Source organism: Phodopus roborovskii, unplaced genomic scaffold (genome assembly GCF_943737965.1).
Source record: "Phodopus roborovskii unplaced genomic scaffold, PHOROB, whole genome shotgun sequence".
In the NCBI taxonomy this organism is placed as follows: domain Eukaryota; kingdom Metazoa; phylum Chordata; class Mammalia; order Rodentia; family Cricetidae; genus Phodopus; species Phodopus roborovskii.
The window spans coordinates 9362599-9386269 of record NW_026125295.1 but is presented as its reverse complement, the minus strand read 5'-3'; the positions used below and the strand labels follow the sequence as shown (position 1 = coordinate 9386269).

General features: G+C 53.9%; 1 protein-coding gene across 11 annotated transcripts in view; it reads right to left on the bottom strand.

Moving 5' to 3' along the window:
- Trak1 (trafficking kinesin protein 1) overlaps positions 1 to 23671 on the bottom strand; it is a 101192-nt gene that overhangs the window by 11952 nt on the left and 65569 nt on the right. For 4 of the 11 annotated variants that reach the window (XM_051202549.1, XM_051202533.1, XM_051202516.1 and 1 more), the window contains 11 exons: positions 20741 to 20857; positions 18922 to 19022; positions 18307 to 18415; positions 15323 to 15401; positions 14455 to 14585; positions 13762 to 13836; positions 12846 to 12983; positions 9286 to 9362; positions 7850 to 8086; positions 6855 to 7171; positions 1302 to 1649 (listed from right to left, as the gene is read on the bottom strand). In XM_051202549.1, coding sequence (XP_051058506.1) covers positions 1302 to 1649; positions 6855 to 7171; positions 7850 to 8086; positions 9286 to 9362; positions 12846 to 12983; positions 13762 to 13836; positions 14455 to 14585; positions 15323 to 15401; positions 18307 to 18415; positions 18922 to 19022; positions 20741 to 20857 — 1729 coding nt within the window. The remainder of the gene's footprint in view (positions 1 to 1301; positions 1650 to 6854; positions 7172 to 7849; positions 8087 to 9285; positions 9363 to 12845; positions 12984 to 13761; positions 13837 to 14454; positions 14586 to 15322; positions 15402 to 18306; positions 18416 to 18921; positions 19023 to 20740; positions 20858 to 23671) is intronic. The other 7 variants (XM_051202558.1, XM_051202594.1, XM_051202524.1 and 4 more) reach the window with 2 other exon arrangements.

The window sequence follows — 23671 nt, the reverse complement described above, 5'->3', positions numbered from 1 at the left end:
CTCTCCCTTCAATACTTTCCCATGGTGGTTAGCCAGACGCTGGTGCTGTAGCTTGCTGTCCCTTCTTTGTTTTGTTGAAACAGAGTCTCACTCTGTAGCCCAGGCTGGATTTGAACTTGAGACCCTCCTGCCTCAGCTTCCTGGGATATAAGTGCCTGGATGGTAAATATGCACCACCAGGCCTAACTGAGTGTGCAGATCTCACCGGATGAACGGTTTCATTCCCTTTTAAAAACTCAAAACAAAATTTTTGTGATGGCGCCTCTAAAGTTGACAATTTAAAGAAACAACCGGATCAGGTCAAGCCCCTTGACCACCGCTGTCTACAATTAAACCTATGTACAGGCAACATTACCGAAACCCCGGCCTTGGCTTGGATTTCATGGCAAATGTGTGTCCTCTACAATTATAATTATGAACCAGAAAGAAGACTATCCTTGCTTTGCATTTAGTGATCTGGGGATGTCACAAGGTTGATGGCGCTGGGACCATTCATCTCTCCTCTCACACCCTGAGTTCTTTGTCTTCCCAGCTAACGGAGCACATGGATTAGCAGTAACCACCTAACACCCCAGAGGTCCCAGGAGCCCTGAGCATAAACTTCCCATCCCAGTGCGGGAGGTCTGTGGGTTACCCGGTAACCCGAGGTCACACTTCTGACACCTGGTGGTGGGACTTGTCTAGCCAGAGCACTTAGCTTCCTCTTTGTAAGAAGTTGATGCCATCTCTCAGGGTGTAACTGGTTAAAGAGCGTCGCTAAACACTTATAAAAAACTCCATTTTGAATACATGAAAGAGCACACGCCCCTTCACTGAAGTTGACGTGACCTTCCAGGCACCATCTACCCAGTCCCCAGACTTCAGCCTGATTTCCTCACATCCTACTGCACCATCATCTCCCTGAAACTGCCCAGCTTGCTCACTTTGGAAATCCCAAGGTGATAGGGAAATGGCCCATCAGAGAGGGTCGGGGCAGGCGCAGATCCCAGGAGCACCTGTTCTCGGGGACCCATGGATTACTTTTTAGCAGCCTCTCCTGCTCCCACACGCAGGGCCCTAGCGGGTCCTGCACCTCCAGGATGGACACAGGTGCCCACCCGTCACAAAGTGGAGGGTTTGGTCTCTACTTTAGAAGCAGAACCTGGCGATGGGAAAGGCTTTTTGCTATCACCCACACAGACGAGCGGAAGCTACAGACACAGAGTTACTACGGATGGTGCCAGGAACAGAGGTGAGCAAGGCCCAGAGCTCTGTCTCCGGTAAAGGTGTCAGGTTTACAGGACTAATTGAGGTGCCCTCACCAGACCCCTCCTCCTCCTCCTCCAGGCCCGCTGGCGCTGGCGGCTTGTGCATCTCCTCTGGGGAAGCCTGAGGCTGGCTGGAGTAACTTCTGCTGCCTGAGACAGTCACACGTGCTCGAGACCTCTCACCTGAGGTCTCCGGGTGCTGAATTGGCGTGGAGGTAGCTAGGCCGGTGAGAGAAATGTGGTCACCTGTGTCGTCTTCCTCAAAGTCGTTAAGGCAGTACACTTCATCCACGTCAACGTCCAGCGTGCGGAAGCCCTTGGTGACTACACCAGGACGAGGGTCCAGGATGCCCCCGAGATGAGGCTGGGCCAGCTGCTGCCAGTGGTGAAGTGTGGCTGAACCTTGTGGGAGAAAAGAAAGAGAGAAGAGAAGGGGAGAAGGAAGGTTAGGGTACCAGCTACAGTACAAGCTTCCCACACTCACACCTGAGCTTGCAGGAAGGAATACATGCCATACACGGCGTGTCAGTGATGCTTGCTTACAGAGTGTTCTAAAGCACCCAATGCCAAACTTAACACATTATCATTTCTCTGACAGAGGAGGGCGAGAAGGGTCAGACAAGAGTCACGGGAATCTTGTAACAACAGCACGGAACCAGAAAGCCATGGGATCCTCGGGTACAAGCCTGCAGACCCCCACAGCAGACACACCTGTGAACAGAATGTTACATAAGAGGAGGAGAGAACCAGGAAGGGAGGTAGGCAAGGACAGGGGTTCAAGAACCAGGTGAGGCGCCACAGAGGCCTAAAGCAGTGGAGCCATCTCCAAGGTGACACCAGACCCTAGGACTCAGGTGACAGACAGCCCGTGAGGTTTGTGATAACACCAGAGTGTGCATCTGATGACCTCAGGTGTCCTAGGCGGTTTTTTACCAAGAAGGTGTGCAGGAGTGTCTGGAAATGTGGGTGAAGATTAGCTAAGTGACATCTCTGACAGAAAACTGGAGTGGGTGAGGGGCAGCTGAGGCTTCCGTGAACCTGGGTGGAGACAACTTGCCAGGGAGGTCTTAGGAGGGTTCTGAAAATGGACAATTTCAGTCCCATTTAAATTGAAAACGAAAAGAACACATCACGAGCCCAATCCTCAACAACCCTTCAAGGTCCAGACCAGCTTTAAGGACACAGACTACATTCTCCTTAACAGACTTGGGCCTACTGAACAGAGAAAACAAAAACAAAAACAAAACAAACAAACAAAAAGCCAACAGGCCAGGCACTGGTGGCACATGCCTTTAATCCCAGCACTCAGGAGGTAAAGGCAGCAGATCTCTGTGAGTTCGAGGCCAGCCTGGTTTACAACGCAAGTTCCAGGACAGCCAAGGCTGTTACACAGAGAAATCCTATTCTCAAAAAACCAACCAACCAATCAAACAAACAAAAAAACCCAAAACAAAACAACAAGCGGTTTAAACAAAACAAAATGGTATTCGAACCTGTAAGAACTTCAGAAATCCTCAGCTTGGGACAAAAATACAAGTATGGGAGAAGACAAGGATGCTATTGCCATCTAGTGGCAGGAATGAGGGTGTGCACTTAAATATTCCAGTGATGCTCAGAGTCCCCAAAGGCAGAAGATGCAGGTTCCAATGTCATCTGATGCTGAGACCCGAAAACCATCCTTAAGGACCACATCTGTTGAGGACCTGAGGGAAGCCGCTGACCATAAAGGGAAATGCTTGTGCCAGGGGCACACAGGACTTGTGGAGTCCCAAGGTGCTACTGTGTCATAAATCTAACTTACACCAGAAGTGCAGTGTGGTGTGCCTGCCTGACTTACATGTGCGGTGTTGACAGAGGATGGCAGAACAGAGGCACGTTTACTGTCTATACTCTTCTGTTTATTGTTTCTCCGTGTAACAGCCCTGGCTATCCTGTAAATCATTCTGTAGACCAGGCTGGCCTCTAATTCAGATCCACCCGCCTCTGCCTCCCGAACCCGTGAAAGTCGCATCCCAACTTTATATTGTAGCATTATCTGCAGGGTACATTGTAAGCAGCCCTGCGTGCACACACTCACGCACACACGCACGCGCACACACACACTGTAAGGGTTTCTTCGGCCTAGCTGCAAAGACCCTCACTACACAGATATAACGTAGGAAGAGCATCACTAGCAACGGGAACACACCAGCACTGCGAAACACAGAGACAAAGCCGACTCTCTGGCCAGAGGAGCCAAGGCACCAGAATGATTGGCTGCCTCAGTTTGCCCTCCTTGTATAACTTGCTGGCTGGAGATGAGGTGGACGACAAATCCCTGGTGGGTTAATCTGCTGTCCTCTCTACTTTAGGCTCTCTGAATAATGACAGCTTGAAGCCTCTGCTCCTGCCTCTGCTCACTGGCATTTGATTGACATGATGGCAGTGCGAACTCCACATTCCAACAAACGCTCACCGAGCTCTACACGGAGGCAGAGGAGTGCATGCCTCCAACTCCCCAGCAGGGGCTCTCGCTCACTGTACAAATGAGGTTCCTGAAGCTGAGTGACTTGACTAGTGCTGTGTGAGAGTCAGAACATGAGCGTGTGGACCGGGAATGTGCCTGGGTGGCAGCGGGGAGGGGCTGGCCACCAGCTAGCTGTACAGGTGGTGTCAGTGACCCACAGCAGAACTTCCAGCAGGGTGAGCCTATCTCAACTCTGCTACCTCTGGCAATCCTCATCACAATGTCCGTGTGCGTCCTCACAGGTCAGGGGGAGAGCCCTCTACAAGCCATCATCATGGCATCCCCTACATCAGCATCAGCGTACCGTTTGATCAGGCGCTTACTGAGTGCCGGCTGCTCTATATGCCCAACCCAGCCCCTCCAGTTTTCAGGACCACCCTGCTATCTCCGGTGAGCACGGGGAAAGAGAGGGACACTCGCCAGAGGTCGTAGTATGCAGCAAGCAGCCCATCTGGGATTAAAATGAAGTCCTCTGGCGCCATTCCCTGAAGCTCTCGGCAGAGAGACACCCCCCCCCCGAACCCCCACAAGTCCAGGCAATAGCAAGCCCAGGTGGTGGCTGTGATGTCAGCCTCAGCTGTGATTTTAGTTATGGTAACGGTACTTTCTCTCCCTGGCTGGTCCTGAGGCCCCAGGTATTGAAGGAGCCCAGGACCCGAGAGGAGGAACATTTCCTCCCCCTCCCCTTCCCCCTCCCCTCCCAGCTCTGTCAGTCATATATGAAATCTTTCCTTTGACATAGGGAGCAGGGTGGAAAGTTACCCTTACCCAGAAGCACACCTTACCCAGAGGCGAGCACAAGCCACCTCTCCCTCTCCTTTATCCCTGCCTCCCTCCCCAACCTGGCTTCTTTTCCTTACCCAGCAGGAAAAGCACTGTGCTGCTGGCTACCATCCATCTGAGACCCTCCTCCCACGTGACAGCAGGCTGGGACAGGCAGAATGTGGAGAGGCCCTACTGCCCGCCCAGTCTTTTTCAGACGGGTATCTTTCTTGAATATCCTGTTCTTTGCTGGCAAGGTGGTTGAAAGCAGAAAGGGGGTAGTAGATGGAGAATGCTGATTGGCCTCTGTGATTGGCCCCGACAATGGTCTCCAGGGACCTCACCCCAGGTGCCTTTACCTGGACGCCTAGAGATCAAGGATATTCTATCGGGGTCTCACCGGGCCAATGGAAGCACATGTTAGAACATGACCCCAGCATAATGAAGGGTCTAGGTGTCAACTGCCTGCCGTAACTGGGCCCTTTAGACCCAGGGGGCTGAATCTGGGACGAATTTGATATGCTTGTTGGACAGCTATCGGGAGACAGCTCAAAAGGAGGGCTACCTCACCCAATACAAGTACAGAAGTTGTAATTGGGGACACAAGCCCGCTAAAGTCCCATCTTAGAGCAAACACGGAGATGCAAATATTGACTGTAGAGGGAAAGAAGGAAAGAACATATTGGTTGTCTGCTAAACATCCAAGAAAGAAGTCTGAGACACACAAAATGAAGCCAAGGGATCCGTATCACAGGGTGTGTTACAGAACACGTCGGTAAGACATGACTTTTTAATGGGAGGACTTGAACTTCCTGGGGAGTACTGATGCCACAGGTGGAATTCATCTTACAAACGTTGTCAGAAAAGTAAGGGCACAGATAAAGAAATAATGATGAAGTGGTCAAAATAAAGCTTTCAAAATCTCACCCTGCAGCGCACTTGAAAAAAACGAACCCAAAACGAATCATAGGTCACCCACCCAGTGAAACATAGCCAGGTATGGGGGGCAGAGAGAGAGATGGTCAGTGTCCAATGAACTTCCAGAGACAAAAGAAGAAAAGGACAGGAAGGCGGGAAGAAAATTGCAGAAATGGAAGGTTTTATTGAAAGGAAACCAGACATAATTGAAGGTCGGCAAACAGTCACCAAGCTCACAACTGAACAAGCAATTAAAAAGCAGTGAGCTGTCCCTTTCCTGGAAGGTAGGAAGGACCTTCTGCACAACAATCCGTCATGGCAAAATGAAAACCCAAAAAATAGCACATCCTCTTTCTTTGGGACTGTGGCACATGGCATGTCTTTACTAACCACGGCCGCGGCTCGCAGGCTGTCTGCTCCTGTTCTGTAAGGCTAGCACCGTCCCCGAGGCAGTAAGCACAGAGGCTCCGGAGAGGAAAACAACTGTCTTTCTCTAAGGCACAAGTCGGCACCTGTGTGACAGAAACTATCTGTCGTTATGGTGTGGGGCTTAATTAGAGTAATGCATCCAGAGATGCTCCTTAGAGGGGATAATGACAAAAGCCAAGGGAAAAAAAGCAGATGTGCAGACATCTGGGCTTTACACCAAAACACCGCGATACGCGGTTCTGAAGCAGTCTCCCAACTCACACGGGCTTCAGACTAAAGAAGGGAAAGCAAAAGCAGCACACACTCGGTGGCTCCTACAAAGCAACGGGACTGGGGGGGGGGCATCTGTGACATGCAAACCAAAAAAAGAAGAAAGAAAACGATGAGGTTTTCTAGGAACTCTGTGTCTGAGGAGCCCAGCACTACCCACACAGGAGGCTTACTGGGGTCTAGACAGGCTGACCTCCACCTCTATCTACCTCCTTCCTGCCTCCACGCTGCATGTTGCATGGGGCCTGGCTCCCTCCCAACAGAGCACACCTACAGAAAGCCGCAACTCAGAACACGTGAACACACACCACCTCCGCGTGGCTGGGGGCGGTACTCCCGAGGCTCCGTTGGCTTGTGCTGTTTGACAGTGAAAATCCTGAGAACCCTAAGCGTTCATCCTCTGCCTCCCTCCTCCTCTACCTGCCTCAGACCCTTGGGTTGATCGGGAAGTAGTTTGCTGTAGGGAGGGAAAATGGCCACGGCAGCCATCAGGGAAGGGTCTGAATGAAGCTGTGCACCTGCCACTAGGCTAGGCCCCTAAGGCACTAAAACCAAAAGCCACAACAGACCACCTCAGAGGAACTCAAACCAGCAGCGTGGGTGGCTATCTCGAAAGAAAAACGAGTAGGTGTGACAGAGGTGGCTGGCTTTCCCATGGTGGATCAGGGCCCAGAGCGAGTCACAGAGGAGGACAGAGAGGGGCCGAGGCCCCTGGTGGTCACCTTCAAGCGGCTTCACAATCTGCAGCTTCTCGGGCAGGTAGGAGCGACTGCTGAAGGACATCCCGGAGAAGCCCGTGAACTCGGAGAAGCGCGAATGTGTGCCCAGGGACATGATGCTCTCGGTGGGCGTGAGCGAGCCACTGTGCAGCTCGCCTTTCTCAGCCAGCTCACGCAGCTTCCTCTCCTGCTCCTCCTCGAAGAACCTCCGCTCAGACAGGTAGTTCTCCCGGCGCAGGGACAGCCGCCTAAGCGCTGTCTCCAGGTCGTGCGAGCCTGGGGTGCCTGGGGTGCCTGGCTTCTTATTGCGTTCCTCATTCCTGCGGAAGACGGGGGATAAGTACCTAAGGCCAGCAAAGGGCACCGAGGACCCCCTAGGGCAAGGCCACTGCTCTGCCTGGAGATGGTCTGTAAGGACACCCGAGGAGCCAAGGTTGGGGCAGACACCTGGAGGAGTCCCTTCTGTGGCTCTGAGCTGACTTTCTTAGAGACAGACGGTTGCACACTGCAAATGTGTGTTTTCGTAAGAATCTCCCTCCTGGTTATTTCGGAAGACCTTTTGCGGGAGGCTATTCCTGGGTGGGAGCTGATTCAGGGGGACCCCCTTCTGCCTCTTAGATCAAAGGGCCTGGGCTCAGTTCTGAGTGAAACCAGCTCGGCTCAACTGGCCCATAGCAGCTGTTTTAGTCAGTCAGAGGGACCAGAGTACACAGATGGAATGATGGGATGGGGATTGTGTTCTATAGGGCTTGAGGGCGGAGAGGAACTGACCGTGACTAAGGGCGGCCCTCTTTACCCGACCCTCTGAAGCAAACCAGAGAGCCTGAGTCCTCGTCACCCTTTCCAGCATCCAAGCTCCCCGGGGGTCACAGCGCTGACTCATGGGAGACGTCCCCTCAGAAAACAGTGGTGCCGTGGCTAAGGTGGGTCACTGCAGAGAAGTCTCGCCCTCACCCCGTCCCCTCCCTGTAACACAAGGAGAAGAGCCCGCTGCTCACCCCAGCTCCGCTGCCTCTGTTTCCAGGAGGATGCTGTTGGTCTTGTTGTCAAGGACCACGTTGCCAACGTCGCTGCCGTAGAAGCTGGAGCGGGGCGTGCTGACGCAGCTGGACAGGAGGGAGTTCATGGCTGAGGACTGGTTGGAGCCGGGGATGTTCATAGGGGAAGGGGTCAATGATCTCTGCTTGACCACTTGGTTGATGTTTCTCACGGTCTCAAAGACACGCTTCTGGTGGCTGGGGAGGACATGGCGGCCTTGAGAAGGCATGTCCAGGAAGAACCCCGGAGCTTCCCCCTCCACAGAGGCACCTTAGGGGGCCTGCTGACATAGGCTCCACAGGCTCCTGAGGGTGTGGGCACCTCATCATAGCGTGCCCTGGGGAGAAAGACGCTAGCCCAGACGACACCGACCGTCAAAGACCCAAAGCCTGCCCTGACGTGTGGCTTTTGTCTTTAGTACGCTCTGCACTGGAATGCAAGCTCCGTGAGGGCAGTACCTAAGGCACAGACATCTGCAGAGTGAGTGTGCGTCACCATCCACGGGAAACAAAAAGGCGAAACTCCAAGCCAGGCTCAAGTTTCTACCTTGAGATGATAAACACCTCACAAGGCTATTTTCAGAAGCGGCCGTTTGTAAGTGCAGAGCCCACGGTTTCACCTGCACGGGGCTCCTTTTAAGGAAAAGGGCAGGCACATCTCTGGACCGGGGTGTCAGGCACGCACTCATACCAAAGCCGTGAGGACACTAGTCACTGGGTCTCACATAAATTCTGCCCGAGGAGTTTGGGGAGAGAGAAACGACAGTCCCCAGATTCCTTCTAGATGCTCCAAGGAGCTCAAGCCTGAATCTGGAGTTAGCAGGGGGAACTTTAGGGACAGGGACCCCCCGGAGTCCTCAGAAGGGAACAGAGGCCTGGCTCACACCACTGAGGAGCCCGTCTCCTTACCATCGACACTTCCCTCCTCAGAGAGGAAAGCTTTCCATTAAGGGGGACGTGGAAGTTGGCAGGGGCAGGGGCAATGCCGCACCCTTCCCACCTCCCTGGAAGCTCATCGAGTGATTTCTTTGGGTGGTTTGCTTTGTTTCTTGAGACAGAGACGCGCTCACACAGGCTGTAGTTAGAGGCAGCCTTGGACTCCTGAGCCTCCCACCTCTATTTTACCAGATGGTTAGCGGTGCTGGGCACAGGGCTCAGGGAGGGCTCTCATGCATGCTAGGTAAGCCCTCTACCAGCTGAGCTATAGCCCAAGCCATCGTCATGAGGAAAGAGCAGAGGGAAGGGTCAGTCTGACGTGTCACATAGTTTCCCTTAACCGGACCGGGGAGGGGCACACTGTGGCTAGTGGTGTCTGAGGTCACGCACTAGAGGTCAACACTGAATCGGTCCTGAGTCAGTTTGTGGGAACTTGAGGTTTAAAAACCATGCAGCCTTACGTGATGTCCGGGGACTCCGGCTCTTCCAGCTGCAGCTCCTTACGCATGGTTCCCTCGATTTCCGCCGCCAACGAGTCCTGGGGAAAGACAGAGATGTGTTAGGTGAGCAGGGGCATCCATTTCTACATAAAGTCTGAGGCTGCAAGAGAAGAAACAGGGGGTCCAGGAATCCCAGACTTCTTGCCACACCACACAAGGCAACACGGTCAAGGCAGGTTCTGAGCACACAGCAGCCCTGGCTGAGAGTGAACAGTCCCTAACACACATGGACTTGTGTCTGTAAGACAGTCAGTTCCAGGCTCCGTTGGCCCAAACTACAGAGCTAAAATTGTGGCTACGACGCGGGTCGGGGAACGCAATGGGGGCATAGGAAAGTCTCTCCAAATATCGGAGGCTTCTGAAAGGTCCTACGTGGCCTCAGCCCTCGCTGGCCACACTAAGCTACTGTCCTTCCAGGCCACCAAGTCTGGCAAACGACACCCGGGAGGCCGAGGCTGCACCTTTGACTCCTAGCCAGGTACCTGCCTGCCAAAGGGTCTGTGGCTCTGCTGGGGAGAGGTCCCTGCCTGGGTAAACTGAGTCATGCACATTGTTACCTCTGCTTTCTCTGGAAGCTCCTCACCCCACCAGCTAGCCACGACACCCCACCAGCTAGCCTCGACACCCCACCAGCTAGCCTCGACACCCACGCTCATCATGTGCTTGGGAAATGGGAACTGTTATTCCCAGGCATCCCTCCTTTGTAAACACCCCCTGCCCAGTCCCACTCCTGACCCCATGGCAGCCCATTCTTTGCACACATGTACCTCCCAACCCCTTAATTCCTACTAGTTTTCTCCAAGTATACCGCTGCCCTTTTGAGGGGCTGGGGAGGGTGGCGTGAGCTTTAGGGTCAGGGGAAGGCTGGCTCTTGAATGCTACTGACTTCCAAGGTGTACCCAGAAGGTTGACTCCCACATGCGCCCCGCCCAGCCCTCCAACTTGAGGAAGATTTATCAATTGAGAAGACACAGTTCCCCCACCAATGTCCACGGGTCCCCAGAGTCTATCCATGGATTACAGATTAAAAACTCCCGCCACTGACAGTCGTTACGGCCGAGAGCAGGAGGCTCAGCTCCAGGAACACGGGCATGCGGCGGCCTTTAGACGGCTTTAACCGCCTCCTACGCATGGCACCCTTTCAACACTGCCCTCAAAACCTGGGCTTGCACGAACTTCAAAGAAAACAAAGGGCAAACAGAAGCTTTCGGGAACTGAAAACTGAGGATCCTTCCGGAAGCGCGTGCGCTCTTCAGCTTCCCTCGCGCAGTGGTTTAATTTCCTCCTTTTTAAAATTGTACTTGCTATGTATCCTGTGTGAGTGTGTGAGCGCATAGGGTCATGCGTGGGTGCTTGTGCGGCAGGGTACACCCGCCCTCCGAGGTCAAAGGACAACCTTTGGGACTTGTTCTTTCCTTCTGCCTCTCCTCGGTGTGTCCCAGGCTAGCTAGTCTGTAAACTTGTAGCCAATCATCCTGTTGCCACCTCCCATCTCTTAACGCGGATGAGAACGGCAGCCGGATGGACACCACCAGACCCGGTTTCCGTGTGGTTTCTGGGGATCAAACTCGGTTGAGCAGGCTTGCACGGCTAGTGTTTATAGGTGCTGGGCCATCTCTCCACCCCTGGTTTTGCAAGAGTTATAATACCTCAGCAGTAAAGCCTTTGGCTCACGGAGCTGGACTATCCTCTTTGTCCGAGGTGAACAGACATCCAGGAAAACTATCACAGCGAGAGGTTCCTCCCTGAAGCCCTTCTGGGCTGGCAAGATGCCTCAGTGAGGGTTAATCCCGGGGCCCACGCCAACGTGGAAGGAGAGGATCTCCTCCACACACACAGCTGTCCTCTGACCTCCACACATGCAGTGTATAGTGTGTGTCCTCTCCCACCATCACACACAAACACAGCAATAATAAATAAGCATTCTGAAAACTGGGACACACACACACACACACACACACACACACACACACACATACACAACAAACCCTGTTCTCCCCTCAGAATTCTCAGAATTCATTATTCTGCCAGACCACTGGAACAAAGCCTGAATATTCATCCAGGCACTCTGGGAAGCCTGTTCTCGGGCCATCCGGCTGTCATCCACCATCAGTCCCTGCTGGGAGGCTGCAGCTCTACACAGCCACGCACTAACATGCATAGCGCTGTGGGGTGCGGCTAACGCATGACCCCACCTTTGAGACGCTATGGTCTGCTAGGAGTGAGCAAGGTCACTTCCACGTAAGCAGATGTCATGGGGAAACACCTGGCTAAAAGGCTCAGCCCTCGTGTAGCCCAGAGTCCACGGAGATTAAACTGGAAACCCCCTTTGTTCTCCATGTCCCCTCAAAGCCTGGAAACTGAAGAAGCCAGGCCAGGACTAAAGAAATAAGGTCCCGGGCGGTGGTGGCGCACGCCTTTAATCCCAGCACTCAGAGGCAGGCGGATCTCTGTGAGTTTGAGACCAGCCTGGTCTACAAGAGCTAGTTCCAGGACAAACTCCAAAGCCACAGAGAAACCCTGCCTCGAAATAAAACAAAAAGAAAGGAAGAAAGTAGGTCGTGAGGAAATACTGTTTTTTTTAAAATGCTGATTCAGATCCCAGACTCTAAAAGATACCAAGAGAAGGGTTAATAAAGAACCAGGGGAACTGTGGGCTCTTTAAGACACGGGGGAGGTGCTTCAGGGCAAAATAGCACACAGAGCAACAGCAGCCATAAGTAACATCTAACTGGACCAAGTTCCCATAAAATCATCTCTTAACGGCAGGAATAGAAAGGACAGATGGGCAGGTCCAGGCCCAGTGGTCAGAACAGGACAGGAAGCAATGGTCTAGGGCACCCTCTCACCATGGGGACAGGAGCACTCTCTCACCATGGGGGCAGGGGCACTCTCTCACCATGGGGACAGGAGCACTCTCTCACCATGGGGGCAGGGGCAGGAGCACCCTCTCACCACGGGGGCAGGAGCACTCTCTCACCATGGGGACAGGAGCACCCTCTCACCATGGGGGCAGGAGCACCCTCTCACCATGGGGACAGGAGCACCCTCTCACCACGGGGCAGGGGTAGGAGCACTCTCTCACCATGGGGACGGGAGCACTCTCTCACCACGGGGGCAGGGGCAGGAGCACTCTCTCACCATGGGGACAGGAGCACCCTCTCACCATGGGGGCAGGAGCACCCTCTCACCATGGGGACAGGAGCACTCTCTCACCACGGGGGCAGGGGCAGGAGCACTCTCTCACCACGGGGACGGGAGCACTCTCTCACCATGGGGACATGGGCAGGAGCACCCTCTCACCATGGGGACAGGAGCACTCTCTCACCATGGGGACAGGAGCACCCTCTCACCATGGGGACAGGAGCACTCTCTCACCATGGGGGCAGGGGCAGGAGCACTCTCTCACCATGGGGGCAGGGGCAGGAGCACTCTCTCACCACGGGGACGGGAGCACTCTCTCACCACGGGGGCAGGGGCAGGAGCACTCTCTCACCACGGGGACGGGAGCACTCTCTCACCATGGGGAACAGGCCCAGGGAGTGGTATCGCCGGGACGTGGTGTTGGGCATCGTCTTGTTGCGCAGGTTCTTCAGCTCCTCCTGCGCCTCGTGGAGCATTTCCATGCACTCGGCGTACTTGTCCTCCAGCTCACGAAGCTGCAGGCAGAGGAGGAGGCTCAGGCCTGAAGGTACCAGAGAGCGCCCAGGTGCCGGCACGGCCACCAGCCCTCCTGCCTGACAGGCAGAGTGACACAACCATCTAACCCAATCCCCGGCACCTGTGGGCCCACAGCAAAGAGGGCTGGACCCACAAGGCAGGCTTCTCCTTTCACTCGGGGAAGGCCTGCACACAAGAAACCTGCTCAAATGTTCACAGCGGGCAAGCTGGCTAGACACTAACCGGGAAAGGGCAAATCGGTTACCCTACTTCTGGGCTCATGTTTCATTTCTGTTTGATACAGGGGGAGGGGGGCTTTCTATGTAGCCTCGGGCTGGCCTAAACTCATAGCAATCCTCCTGCCTCAGCAACTCATGGACTGGGATTGTGGCATGTACCAGACTCAAGCCATATCTTTGAACAGCTCTTTTACACATGCCTGTGGCGTAGTTTGTTCACCTATTTGGTATCTGTGGGATAGTAGAATATGCCAAGCCCTGAGCTGGTACTGAATTCAGCCTCCTTGTACTGGGAACACCCACAGAGGCCGTAGGCACAGGACCCAGGTAACGCAGTATTAAGCTACTTCGATATTAAAATGTTGGTTATGAGGGGAAAGACCAAGGCCTGTTGTGTGTGTGTGTGTGTGTGGTTGTCTTCACTGTTGTGTGTGTGTGGTTGTCTTCACTGTTATGTGCGTTGGGGGGGGGGGGGGAAGGGTTGCCTCCACTGGAACCTGTAGCCCTGGAGAACCGGCAGGCAGGAACACACACGCACCTCTGCTGTGAGTTGCCGCTGGGCGTCCTTGGCTGCACCCAGGTGCTGGACAAGCTCTTCATTTTCCACTGCACACTAAACACGGTGAAAACAAGTCGCCTCTGTTAGACACCCAGAGAAGCCCAACTTCCCCCTCCAGTTTCCTGTCACAGCCCCTCCTGTGAGGACCTCAGCACCTGTCAGAGGAGCGTGCACCTGATGCTGGAACAGAACACGACCTTTCATATAATTAAAAAACAAACAAACAAAAAAACGTTCTTTTAAAAAATGTTTTCAAATGTGTGTGTGCACATGCGTGAGTGTGTGTGTGTGTATCTGCCCGCAGTGTGGGGGCCAGGGAACAACTGGTTCTCTCTGGGGTTGGAACTCTGGTCATCAGGCTTGGCAGCAGACCCCTTTATCCACTGAGTCATCTCACTGGCCCCGCGATTGGTGAGGTAGCGCCCAGGACCCCACACAGCACTGTTTCCTGTGTGCCCTGCATGCCAATAATTTACAGATCACCCCGAGAAGCCATAAGGCCGCAAAGATCATGACCCCTCTGCTGACAGAGGGCAGCGGGGTTGGCCCCTGAGCTTGCTAAGCCAGAAGAACGGTATGCCTGGCTCAGGTAGGGAGCCATCCTCTCTAGTAGCCACCATCGCCAGCTCGGCGTGGCCGCCGCCATGGCAGCTGAAGAAACAGAAGTCTTACAGATTTCGCCTTCTTCTGTAAGTCCACGATCTGCGACAGCAGGTGCGTGATCTCCTCCTGCTGTCGGGCAGCATCTTCTGTCTTCTTGGCCAGCTCCTCTGAGATGCTCGCAATCTGGACATTGGCATCCCCTGCGACAAAGTAACGACAGGAAGTGGCTGAGCTGGAAAGCGCACACAGTCCAAAGTGAATACAGTCTTCACGGGGAGGAGTGGAGATGGAGATGGGCGTGAAGGGAGTCACGGTGTGGACATCTTTTCAAATGGTGATGTGGTCCTTCAGGCCTTCTCCTGGGCTATCCCTCCTAGCAGGGCTGACTCTAAACCACGAAGGCTGTCCCCAAGGCAGGTCAGGCGGGCCCCAGAGACAGAGCTGGAAGTGACACCCGCCAAGTATGACTGCACTTGGCCGGGCTCCAGCGTCCCACCATGAACAGATGCACACCATGACAGAAACTGCTCACGGTGCAATTTCCCCATGGCTTTCCATTGTATTTGGAGCGGAAGCCCATCTTACCCGATGAGAAGATGAACCGTTTCTTTTCACCGAAATGCCCTTTCTCTTATCTTACCTGGAAACTTGTTACAGAGGGCATGGGGAAAGTCATTGATCTGAATAACAAAGCTGAGAGCTCCGGCCTTTGATCTGGGTCTAGCCTGCACCAATAATTCCAATATTCCAATACAAAGTTCACATTAAAATTAAACTCCACCTGGCTTTCGCATGGCTCTTGATACACAAATCAGGCGAAAGTTGCCATGCAGTCTGGCAGAGGCCTGCTGCTTTCAGAAAAAATGCCACTGAGCTATGGGCGGGTAGGGAAGGTGATGGGAGTCTGAGGAGGGGGGGGAGGGGTGGCAAGACTTACTCAGCTCCTTCACGCAGTCGTTCACCAGCTGCTGCTCCTTTTCTTCATAGGTGATGGTCTCCGTCTTCAGCTGACAGGCCTGTGGATGAGGCTCAGTCAGGGAACACTGCTCACACGGTCAGGCAGGCCTGGCAGGTGGACCAGGGACCAGGCACAGAGCTGGGCAAACCCGGTTTCTGGGATGCTCCCTCCCTGTCAACATCTCTACACCTGCTGCCATAGCACGTCCAGCAGACAAGACACCTCATCTGCAATCCCTGCCTGGGTAATGGGCGAGTTCCTACAGCAGAGTCCTGAAGGCCATGGACCACCAGAGGGCGCGCGCGCGCGCGCGCACACACACACACACACACACACACACACACACACACACACACACACACACAGAGTATCTAAGACACAGCCCTGCCTGGAGCTTGTGTCCTACGAACAGCAACTCAGAAATGGAGCTGCTACCACGCCAGGCAGAGCTACCAGGCTCTGAGAGTCATTGACTCTGGGGCTCAGGCTGCTAAGAGCAAACTTGCCTGATCTCAAGAGCGTTCACAAGACAGGAATGCCAACCCTAGAACCCCAGCACTTGGGAGACTAAGGCAGGAGAGCTGCCCTGGGCTCCATAGCGAGCTGCAAGCCAGCCTGAGAGCCTATCTTTAAAAAAAAAAACCTGATGTGATGGTGCACACTTTTAATCCCAGCACTTGGGAGGCACAGGTGGGCAAGTCTTTGTGAGTTCAAGGCCAGCCTGGTCTACAGAGTGAGTTTCAGGGGAGTCAGAGCTACATAGTGAGACCTTGTCTCAAAACAAAAGTCACAGAGAGAGGGGGGAGGGGGAAGGAGAGAGAGGGGGAGAGAAAGAAAGATGGGAAGGGTGGAAAGGGGCAAGGGACACACACAAAGAGAGAGAGGGAGGGAGAGAGAGAGAGAGAGAGAGAGAGAGAACACAGCTACCATAGGTCTACAGGGCTACATAAGTGTTAAGGATTTAAAGACAGGTGTCTCTAAGGCTCTAAGGGCTTGGGTCCGGGCCACAGACAGACAAGAAAATTCTGAGAGCAGACATGGGCCATCAGGAATGCACACCTGACTCAGAGTCCTCCCGCTAGCCCTTGGGAGAGGAGGGCTGGCTGTGTGCCTGGGACTGGGGCAGCCCCCTGGGCCAGAAGCCGGAAGACGGCAGCTGAGAGGCTCAGTGTTCCGAGCCACGGCCAAGCTCACCAGACCTGGGTGACCAGACCTGGGTGACCTATGTGGTTGTCTTGCCTTGTGGTTCCATTCCTGAGAAACAAAGGGCTGGCGGGGGTAGGGTCTACATGGACAGGTCCTGCAAAAGAGCTCCTCGTGCCTGGTAAGGCACGTGCCAGACAGGAGGCTCTTTGCAATGTGTGGCAAGTCCCGTGAGGGGCTCTGGGGAGTCTGGAGCCATCTTAGGAAGGCTCAGGACCCAAACCTGACAGACAAGGGCCTGGTAGACAGGGTGGTGCCATCTCGTACCCACAGACCATCTCGACGCTAATTAAGAGTAAAAGGCGCCACATCTGTTCTCATAGGAGGTTTCAGAGAGTGGTGTCGAGAAGGAAAAAACTATACTTGGAGCCAGAGGTGCAAATCCGGCCTTTGTCATCTGTTAACCCTGGCGTCTTCAAACACTGGGCAGCCTGGTACAAATGACATTCAGAGTAATCAACCAGCCCTTGGCCTTGCTGTGAAGACTAGCAGCAGTAACAACAACAGTAACACATAGGGGTGCCTGGTGCAGCCACTTCCTTTCCACACAGGAAACCCTTGGAAGCCAAAGTTCCCAGCTGCCTCGGCTCAGCCTTTCCAAGGTCAGGAGTAAAACTCTGCCTCTGTGCTCTGGTGTTTGGTCTTCTTGGAGCAAACCTGATCCTCAATAAAGTGACAGCTGGTGTCACACCAGCCTTTAGGCCATCACTCAGGTCAAACTATGGGAGCTGGGGGACACTGTGGAAGGCATGGGGTGAAGGGAAAGGCCTGTACCTCCTCACTCTTCACCCACTGTGAGGGCCGGCCCAGAAGCAACACCCACACATGGCCGAGACTGCATCCGGGCACCCTGGCCCGAGAGCAAGCTCAGGATCAGGACACCCTGGCCCAGAGAGCAAGCTCAGGATCTGGGCATCCTGGCCCAGAGAGAAAGCTCAGGATCTGGGCACCCTGACCCAGAGAGCAAGCTCAGGATCAGGACACCCTGGCCCAGAGAGCAAGCTCAGGATCTGGGCACCCTGGCCCAGAGAACAAGCTCAGAATCTGAGCACCCTGGCCCAGAGAGCAAGCTCAGGATCTGGGCATCCTGGCCCAGAGAGAAAGCTCAGGATCTGGGCACCCTGACCCAGAGAGCAAGCTCAGGATCAGGACACCCTGGCCCAGAGAGCAAGCTCAGGATCTGGGCACCCTGGCCCAGAGAGCAAGCTCAGGATCTGGGCACCCTGGCCCAGAGAGCAAGCTCAGGATCTGGGCACCCTGACCCAGAGAGCAAGCTCAGGATCAGGACACCCTGGCCCAGAGAGCAAGCTCAGGATCTGGGCACCCTGGCCCAGAGAGCAAGCTCAGGATCTGGGCACCCTGGCCCAGAGAGAAAGCTCAGGATCTGGGCATCCTGGCCCAGAGAGCAAGCTCAGGATCTGGGCACCCTGACCCAGAGAGCAAGCTCAGGATCAGGACACCCTGGCCCAGAGAGCAAGCTCAGGATCTGGACACCCTGGCCCGAGAGCAAGCTCAGGATCTGGGCACCCTGGCCCAGAGAGCAAGCTCAGGATCTGGGCACCCTGGCCCAGAGAGCAAGCTCAGGATCTGGGCACCCTGGCCCAGAGAGCAAGCTCAGGCAGGACACCCTGGCCCAGAGAGCAAGCTCAGGCAGGATTTCTCCAGGTGGATGCTATGCAGATGTACTGTCACCAAAACTTTTGCTGTCAGAGGGACACCCCAACCCTTCCCAGGGGGCAAGAGCGGGATGTGATTGTCACCTCAGACCGAAGGACAACGTTCTCCTCTTCGAGGTCCTTCAGCTTCTTCTGAAGGGAATCCAGGTGGAAGTAATTCTGGACAGAGGAGGACGACTCATTTCTCTTCAGTCTGGGAGAAAAGCGCACTCAGTTAGGGAGGCTGTGTGGAGGCCGGGAAGAGCTACCCCAAAGCTGTAGGAGCCACATTAGTTCAGAGCCGGGGGTGGGGGGGTGTCAGCTATTTAACCAATGCAATTCCGAGAGTTCGAGTGCATAACTCTTGAGATGCACGCCTATTCACCAGGAGTGTGTTACGGGTCGGTGAGATGGCTCGGGGACTAAAACGTCTTGCTGACACACCTGCTGACCCTCAGAGAAGCACCCAGGCCTCTGCCCCAAGGACCTGAGGCTCCGGGGTCTGTGCTCCCCCACAGCTGAGCCCATCCTATTCTCACAAATGTGCCAGGGCAAATGGCTGCTCTGGCAAGCCAGCGCCGAAACACCGCAGTCTGCCCGCAGCTCCCGCTGAAGCAGAGAGGGAGATGGCTTCATTTGAGGCCTTTAGATGGCTGACCCTGCCTAGACGCCTCCCAGGACTCCCGCCCTCGGGCTCCAGGGACCTGCGCTGAGACTTACGGGGTTGAGCAGACGGACTCGGGCTCGCTCTCCTCGGCGGCGCTGGTGTAGAACTGGAGCAGCTCATCCTTCATGGACAGCTCGTGTCGGAGCTGGGATACCTATGGGGGCCGGGAAGAGCAGGCTGAACCTTTCGGGGAGGTGGCAATGTCCCTTATGTGCTCCAACGCGTACTGGTGAGGGGTGGCGACGCCCCAAATGAGGATTGCTTAGCTACTCAAAACGGCAAGGTGTTGACTTTGACCCCATTAAAAAAAAAAAAAAAAAAAAAAAAAAAAAAACCCAACCAATGACTTCTGAGTGGGAAACTGTGTTTATCATGTTGAGTTACAAGAGCAGACAGGGAAGCAGAAGGTTCTGGAATGATCACAGGGGGGGGGATAGGGGTGAGGCTTTGCAAGTGGCCAGATGACCAGCTGGGCACGTGGCCAGAACAATGGGCCATATATAATACTGAATGAAAGAGAGGCCACTGGCCTTGTCAGAACTCAGTGTCATCTCAGAGCAGCTCTGCGCACATGCTGACTCATGGGCTGCCAGGAGCCGTTCACAGAGCCCTGCCCCCCTCCCGTTGTGTGACAAGCACACCTCACAGTGCCCCTGGACAAGCTGGTCAGGCCCTATTCTGCACACAGAGGTTACTGGGAGGAAATGATGAGCTGTGAGGGAAGCCACGCTGCCGACCGATGAGGCGGCTTTGCAAATGTTGCTGATTTGGGCTCAAGGCTCTCAGATAAGCAATGGTTACTGTGAAATGTCTCATCTGTCCTTCCAGCATTCAGTACTGATAAGCATGGGACCTAGCCGGGAAGGAGAAAGGGAAGTCTGTTTTCTGGTGTGGCTCAGGGTTTGTTCTAACTCTCCCACACCACACAGGGAGTGACTCTGTCTTCTCGGGGGATGCTGCACAAGGGCCCTCCTACCCCGAGGGACCACTCAGTGATTCTCCAAAGGGAAGCAGGACCTCAGAGTTTTCTCTGCATCCCACGGCGGAGGATGCTCTTCACGCAGGCTGAGGAGGTCTCATCTCACACCAACAGCCGTGGAAGGAGGCCAGTGGGCGGCCATCGCTCGCCGCCTCCTAAGCGGTGTGTCCCTCTGCTCAGACCAGAAGGGCACCCCAGCCTATGTGCTTTCTCTCCTAACTGAGGCCATTTCCCTGGGCCAGAGAAGGCAAGAACAACTCCATTTCTCCCACAATGCTACAGCAATCCAGCCTACCATCTCAGAAAGCAAGGTGGAGATAAGGCCCTTTCTTACAGGTCGACTTAAAACAACCGAGGAATCGCTTTAATAAAATAAAATAAAATAAAGAATGACTGACTACACCATAGGCGGATGGAAAAGGGCGCCCTTTCCCACTGAGGAAGGCACTGATGGACAGTGAGAAGGAAGGGTCCTCAGAGCTATAACTTACTTGTAGGAAAACAGGTCGAGGGGAGAGAAGCCCCGAGTCCCTGCTCCATCAACGCCATCTGACTGTCTATACCTCACTTCCAGGAAACCAGCACCCTTCCTCCTGCCTGTAGGTTCGCTTTGGAGATGCTGAGATGACAGTCTGCCCCCTTCTCCTCTGACAGCCATGAGTGCATACAGTGAAAACTGCAGGCTGCGGTGTTGCATCGTTTTCTGCACTTACACGCTGATACTGGCGTAAGGAATGAATGGGGTGAGAACCACTGGCTCCTCCCCTGCTTGCTTCCTCCCAGCAGCGCGGGGCTACGTGTTGAGTCCGGGCTCTCTGAGGACGCGGTCATGCCCACGCCTGCACACATGCTCCCACCTGCCTGCCTAACATCTCCCGGCTGGGGGTCCTCACCTCCTCCCGGATGTGCTCCACTTGCTCTTCCAGAAGTTCGTTCCTCTCAGTTAGGGTCTTGTTCTTCTTCAACAATGACTGGCCGATACGCGCGGCCAGCTCCAAATCCCGCTCTTTCTATGGTAGGCAAGAGAGAGAATGGGACTTAACCGGGTGCATCCTACAAGAGCCAACAGGGCTCAAAGTCAGTATCCCCAAAACAGTGGGAAAAGTAACAATCCTCCATCCAGGTCCTTGACGCCTGTAAAGAGCGATGGCTTTGCCGCACATCACAGGAGCTACACAGGAAGGGTTGATGAGACCCAGGAACACGGAGGGAAAAGATGATTCGTTTAATCACCGAGTCACTGATAACACTTCTCCCCACTTGAGGGCCAGCACATGGGAACACAATTGACTCAGATGGATGGACAGACGGATGGATGGGTAGGTGGATAGATAGATAGATAGATAGATAGATAGATAGATAGATAGATAGATGGTGGAAAAGCAGGTGAGTAGATGGATTGATCTGGAGGATGGATGGGTGGTTGGGGGATGGATGGATGGATGGATGGATGGATGGATGGATGGATGGATGGGTGGATGGGTGGATGGATAGATGGGTGGATGGGTAGGTAAATTGATGGATGGATGGGTAGATGATAAATTGATGAATCAATAAATGGATGGATGGGGCGGTCAGTGGACAGATGGGGGAGAATATGCTCCCAAATAAAGCGAAGGACTGGCAGTAGGAACACAGGCCTCTCTAGCTCACACCAGGCTGGACTCTATCAGGACATGCTGAGTCCATCATTCCAACCTACAAAATGAAAATGTTTAAAATAACTCAAATGTGATTGCCTATTTAGTTTGTTTCACTTTCGTACTCAGATTTTATTCAACTTTATTTTTTAAAAAAGAATTTTCAAAGTGCAGAGAAACCATAGCAGGTGGTCAGCGGCAGTGTTTAGGAACAGGATGTTTTGCTAGTTCAGCCATGACAACGGACAGAGCAGACCACACAAAGACATGACTGTCTCTGTGGGAAGAGAGATGTCCCAGGTAGGGGACAGATGCCAACACCAAATCCATCTCCATGAGATCCCCCTGATTGCATTAGATGGGAGGCTGGAAGGAGAAAGATGTTCTAGAAGACCAAATCATTTCACAGTCTATGCCGAGTACCTGTTCACCTGCTCTAGGAATTGCCATCATAGAAACGGCGGGCGAGCTGTTGCAGCAACCATTGGGGGCCCTGACTCCACGGGAGGTACTAACTACCCTAAAGGCCTGGGACATCTGTTCTCTTCTGATCCAGGAATACTATAGCTTTGTTCAAACCACAGGCTACGAGCTGAGAAATCAATAAAGTAATTGCACTTGATACCTTGTTCGTTGGAAATAAGATAATAAAAAGTCTAAGGCGTAAGTGAAAATGAATCAGTTTCTCACATACCATTGTGCAGAAAGGGATGCCAGCACGGAGAAAGGCAAATGTGGGTGGCGTGCTGATTTGGCACAAAACAGTCATTTTTTTTTTTTTTTTTTTTTTTTTTTTTTAAGTCGTGAGAAATTCCTGCCCTCTTCTCCCATAAGCCGGGCCATCCCCTTTGCAAATTCCCCATCTCATTGATCCGGGATACCTGGCCTTATTCAATGAGCAATTTGGAGTTTGAGATGCCCCCCTTTGCTAACAAACCATGGCCTGTCGTGTAGCCGAATGCTACATTTTCCAGAGCATCTGGGCTCCATTCCCTACCCTCATAAGGCTGCTCACAACCTTTTGTAACTCCCATCACAGGGGATTTGATGCCCTCTTCTGGCCTCTGTGGACACGAGGCACATAGTGCACAGACAGGCAAAACACCCGTGCACATAAAAACAAGCCTTTTATAAAAATCAGAGAAACTCAAGTGTGCCCATCACAAACGGTATTACCTGTAACTTTCTAACTCTGTCTTGAGACAAGCCGGCACCAGACACCAGCTAGAGGAGAGAGGGGCCTAGAGCTGCCCATCTGTGACGTAAGGGGCTCTAAGCATGCCTCACACCGGAAACGGGGCAGTAAAATATACTCCTTACATTGTCTCAAGTGAAAAACAACAGCTCAAAAGTGAACATATCAAAACGCCTCCCACGCGGCATGAGTGTCAATTTGTGTTCAAGCTTTGGTCTGTGTTTATAGAGGTGAGCAGTAAATACCCTATACCCAGCCCTACCTGGCCTCTTTCCCACATGTGGAGAAGGCTCGCCAAGGTGGCCAAGGGACAATGACAGCCCAGGCATCAGTCTCAACCCTGCGTTTGTCCACGGGGGCCACGGGGAGACAAGAAGACTCCTCACTCACCCGTGGCCCCTTATCGCCTCTCAGACTCACTGGCTATGCTCGGCTGAGGGAAGGACTCGAATATGGTGACTGAGGACCCAGACGCAGTCGGGATTAGAACTGAGTCTAAATGGTTTCAGTCCTCTCACCGGGGGAGGCTAAAACTGCAATCACAATGTCCGCACCTCTGCAGAGGTGTGGCCTCCCTGAGCCCAGCTCAGACCTGTTAAATTCCTTGCTAGACCCAGGCGGGACGGTCAGGTCAGCAGGGGTTCAGAACCCATCACTCACTTCCTGATCCCGCTTCTCACTGCTTTACCCCACCAAAGCTGCTGACTTCCTACAAGCATAGGAGTTCTCAATGCGAGGAGCACTGCGGGCGGTGTGGTGGGGAGCACTGAAGGGGTGAGGCAGGGAGCACTGCGGGAGGTGACGCAGGGAGCACTGAAGGGGAGCACGGCAGGGGTGACACGGGGAGCACCAAAGGGGGTGAAGCGGGGAGCATTGAAGGGGGTGACACAGGGAGCACTGCAGGAGGTGAGGCAGGGAGTGAGGCAGGGAGCACTGCAGGGGTGAGGCAGGGAGCACTGCAGGGGGTGAGGCAAGGAGCTACTGGAGGA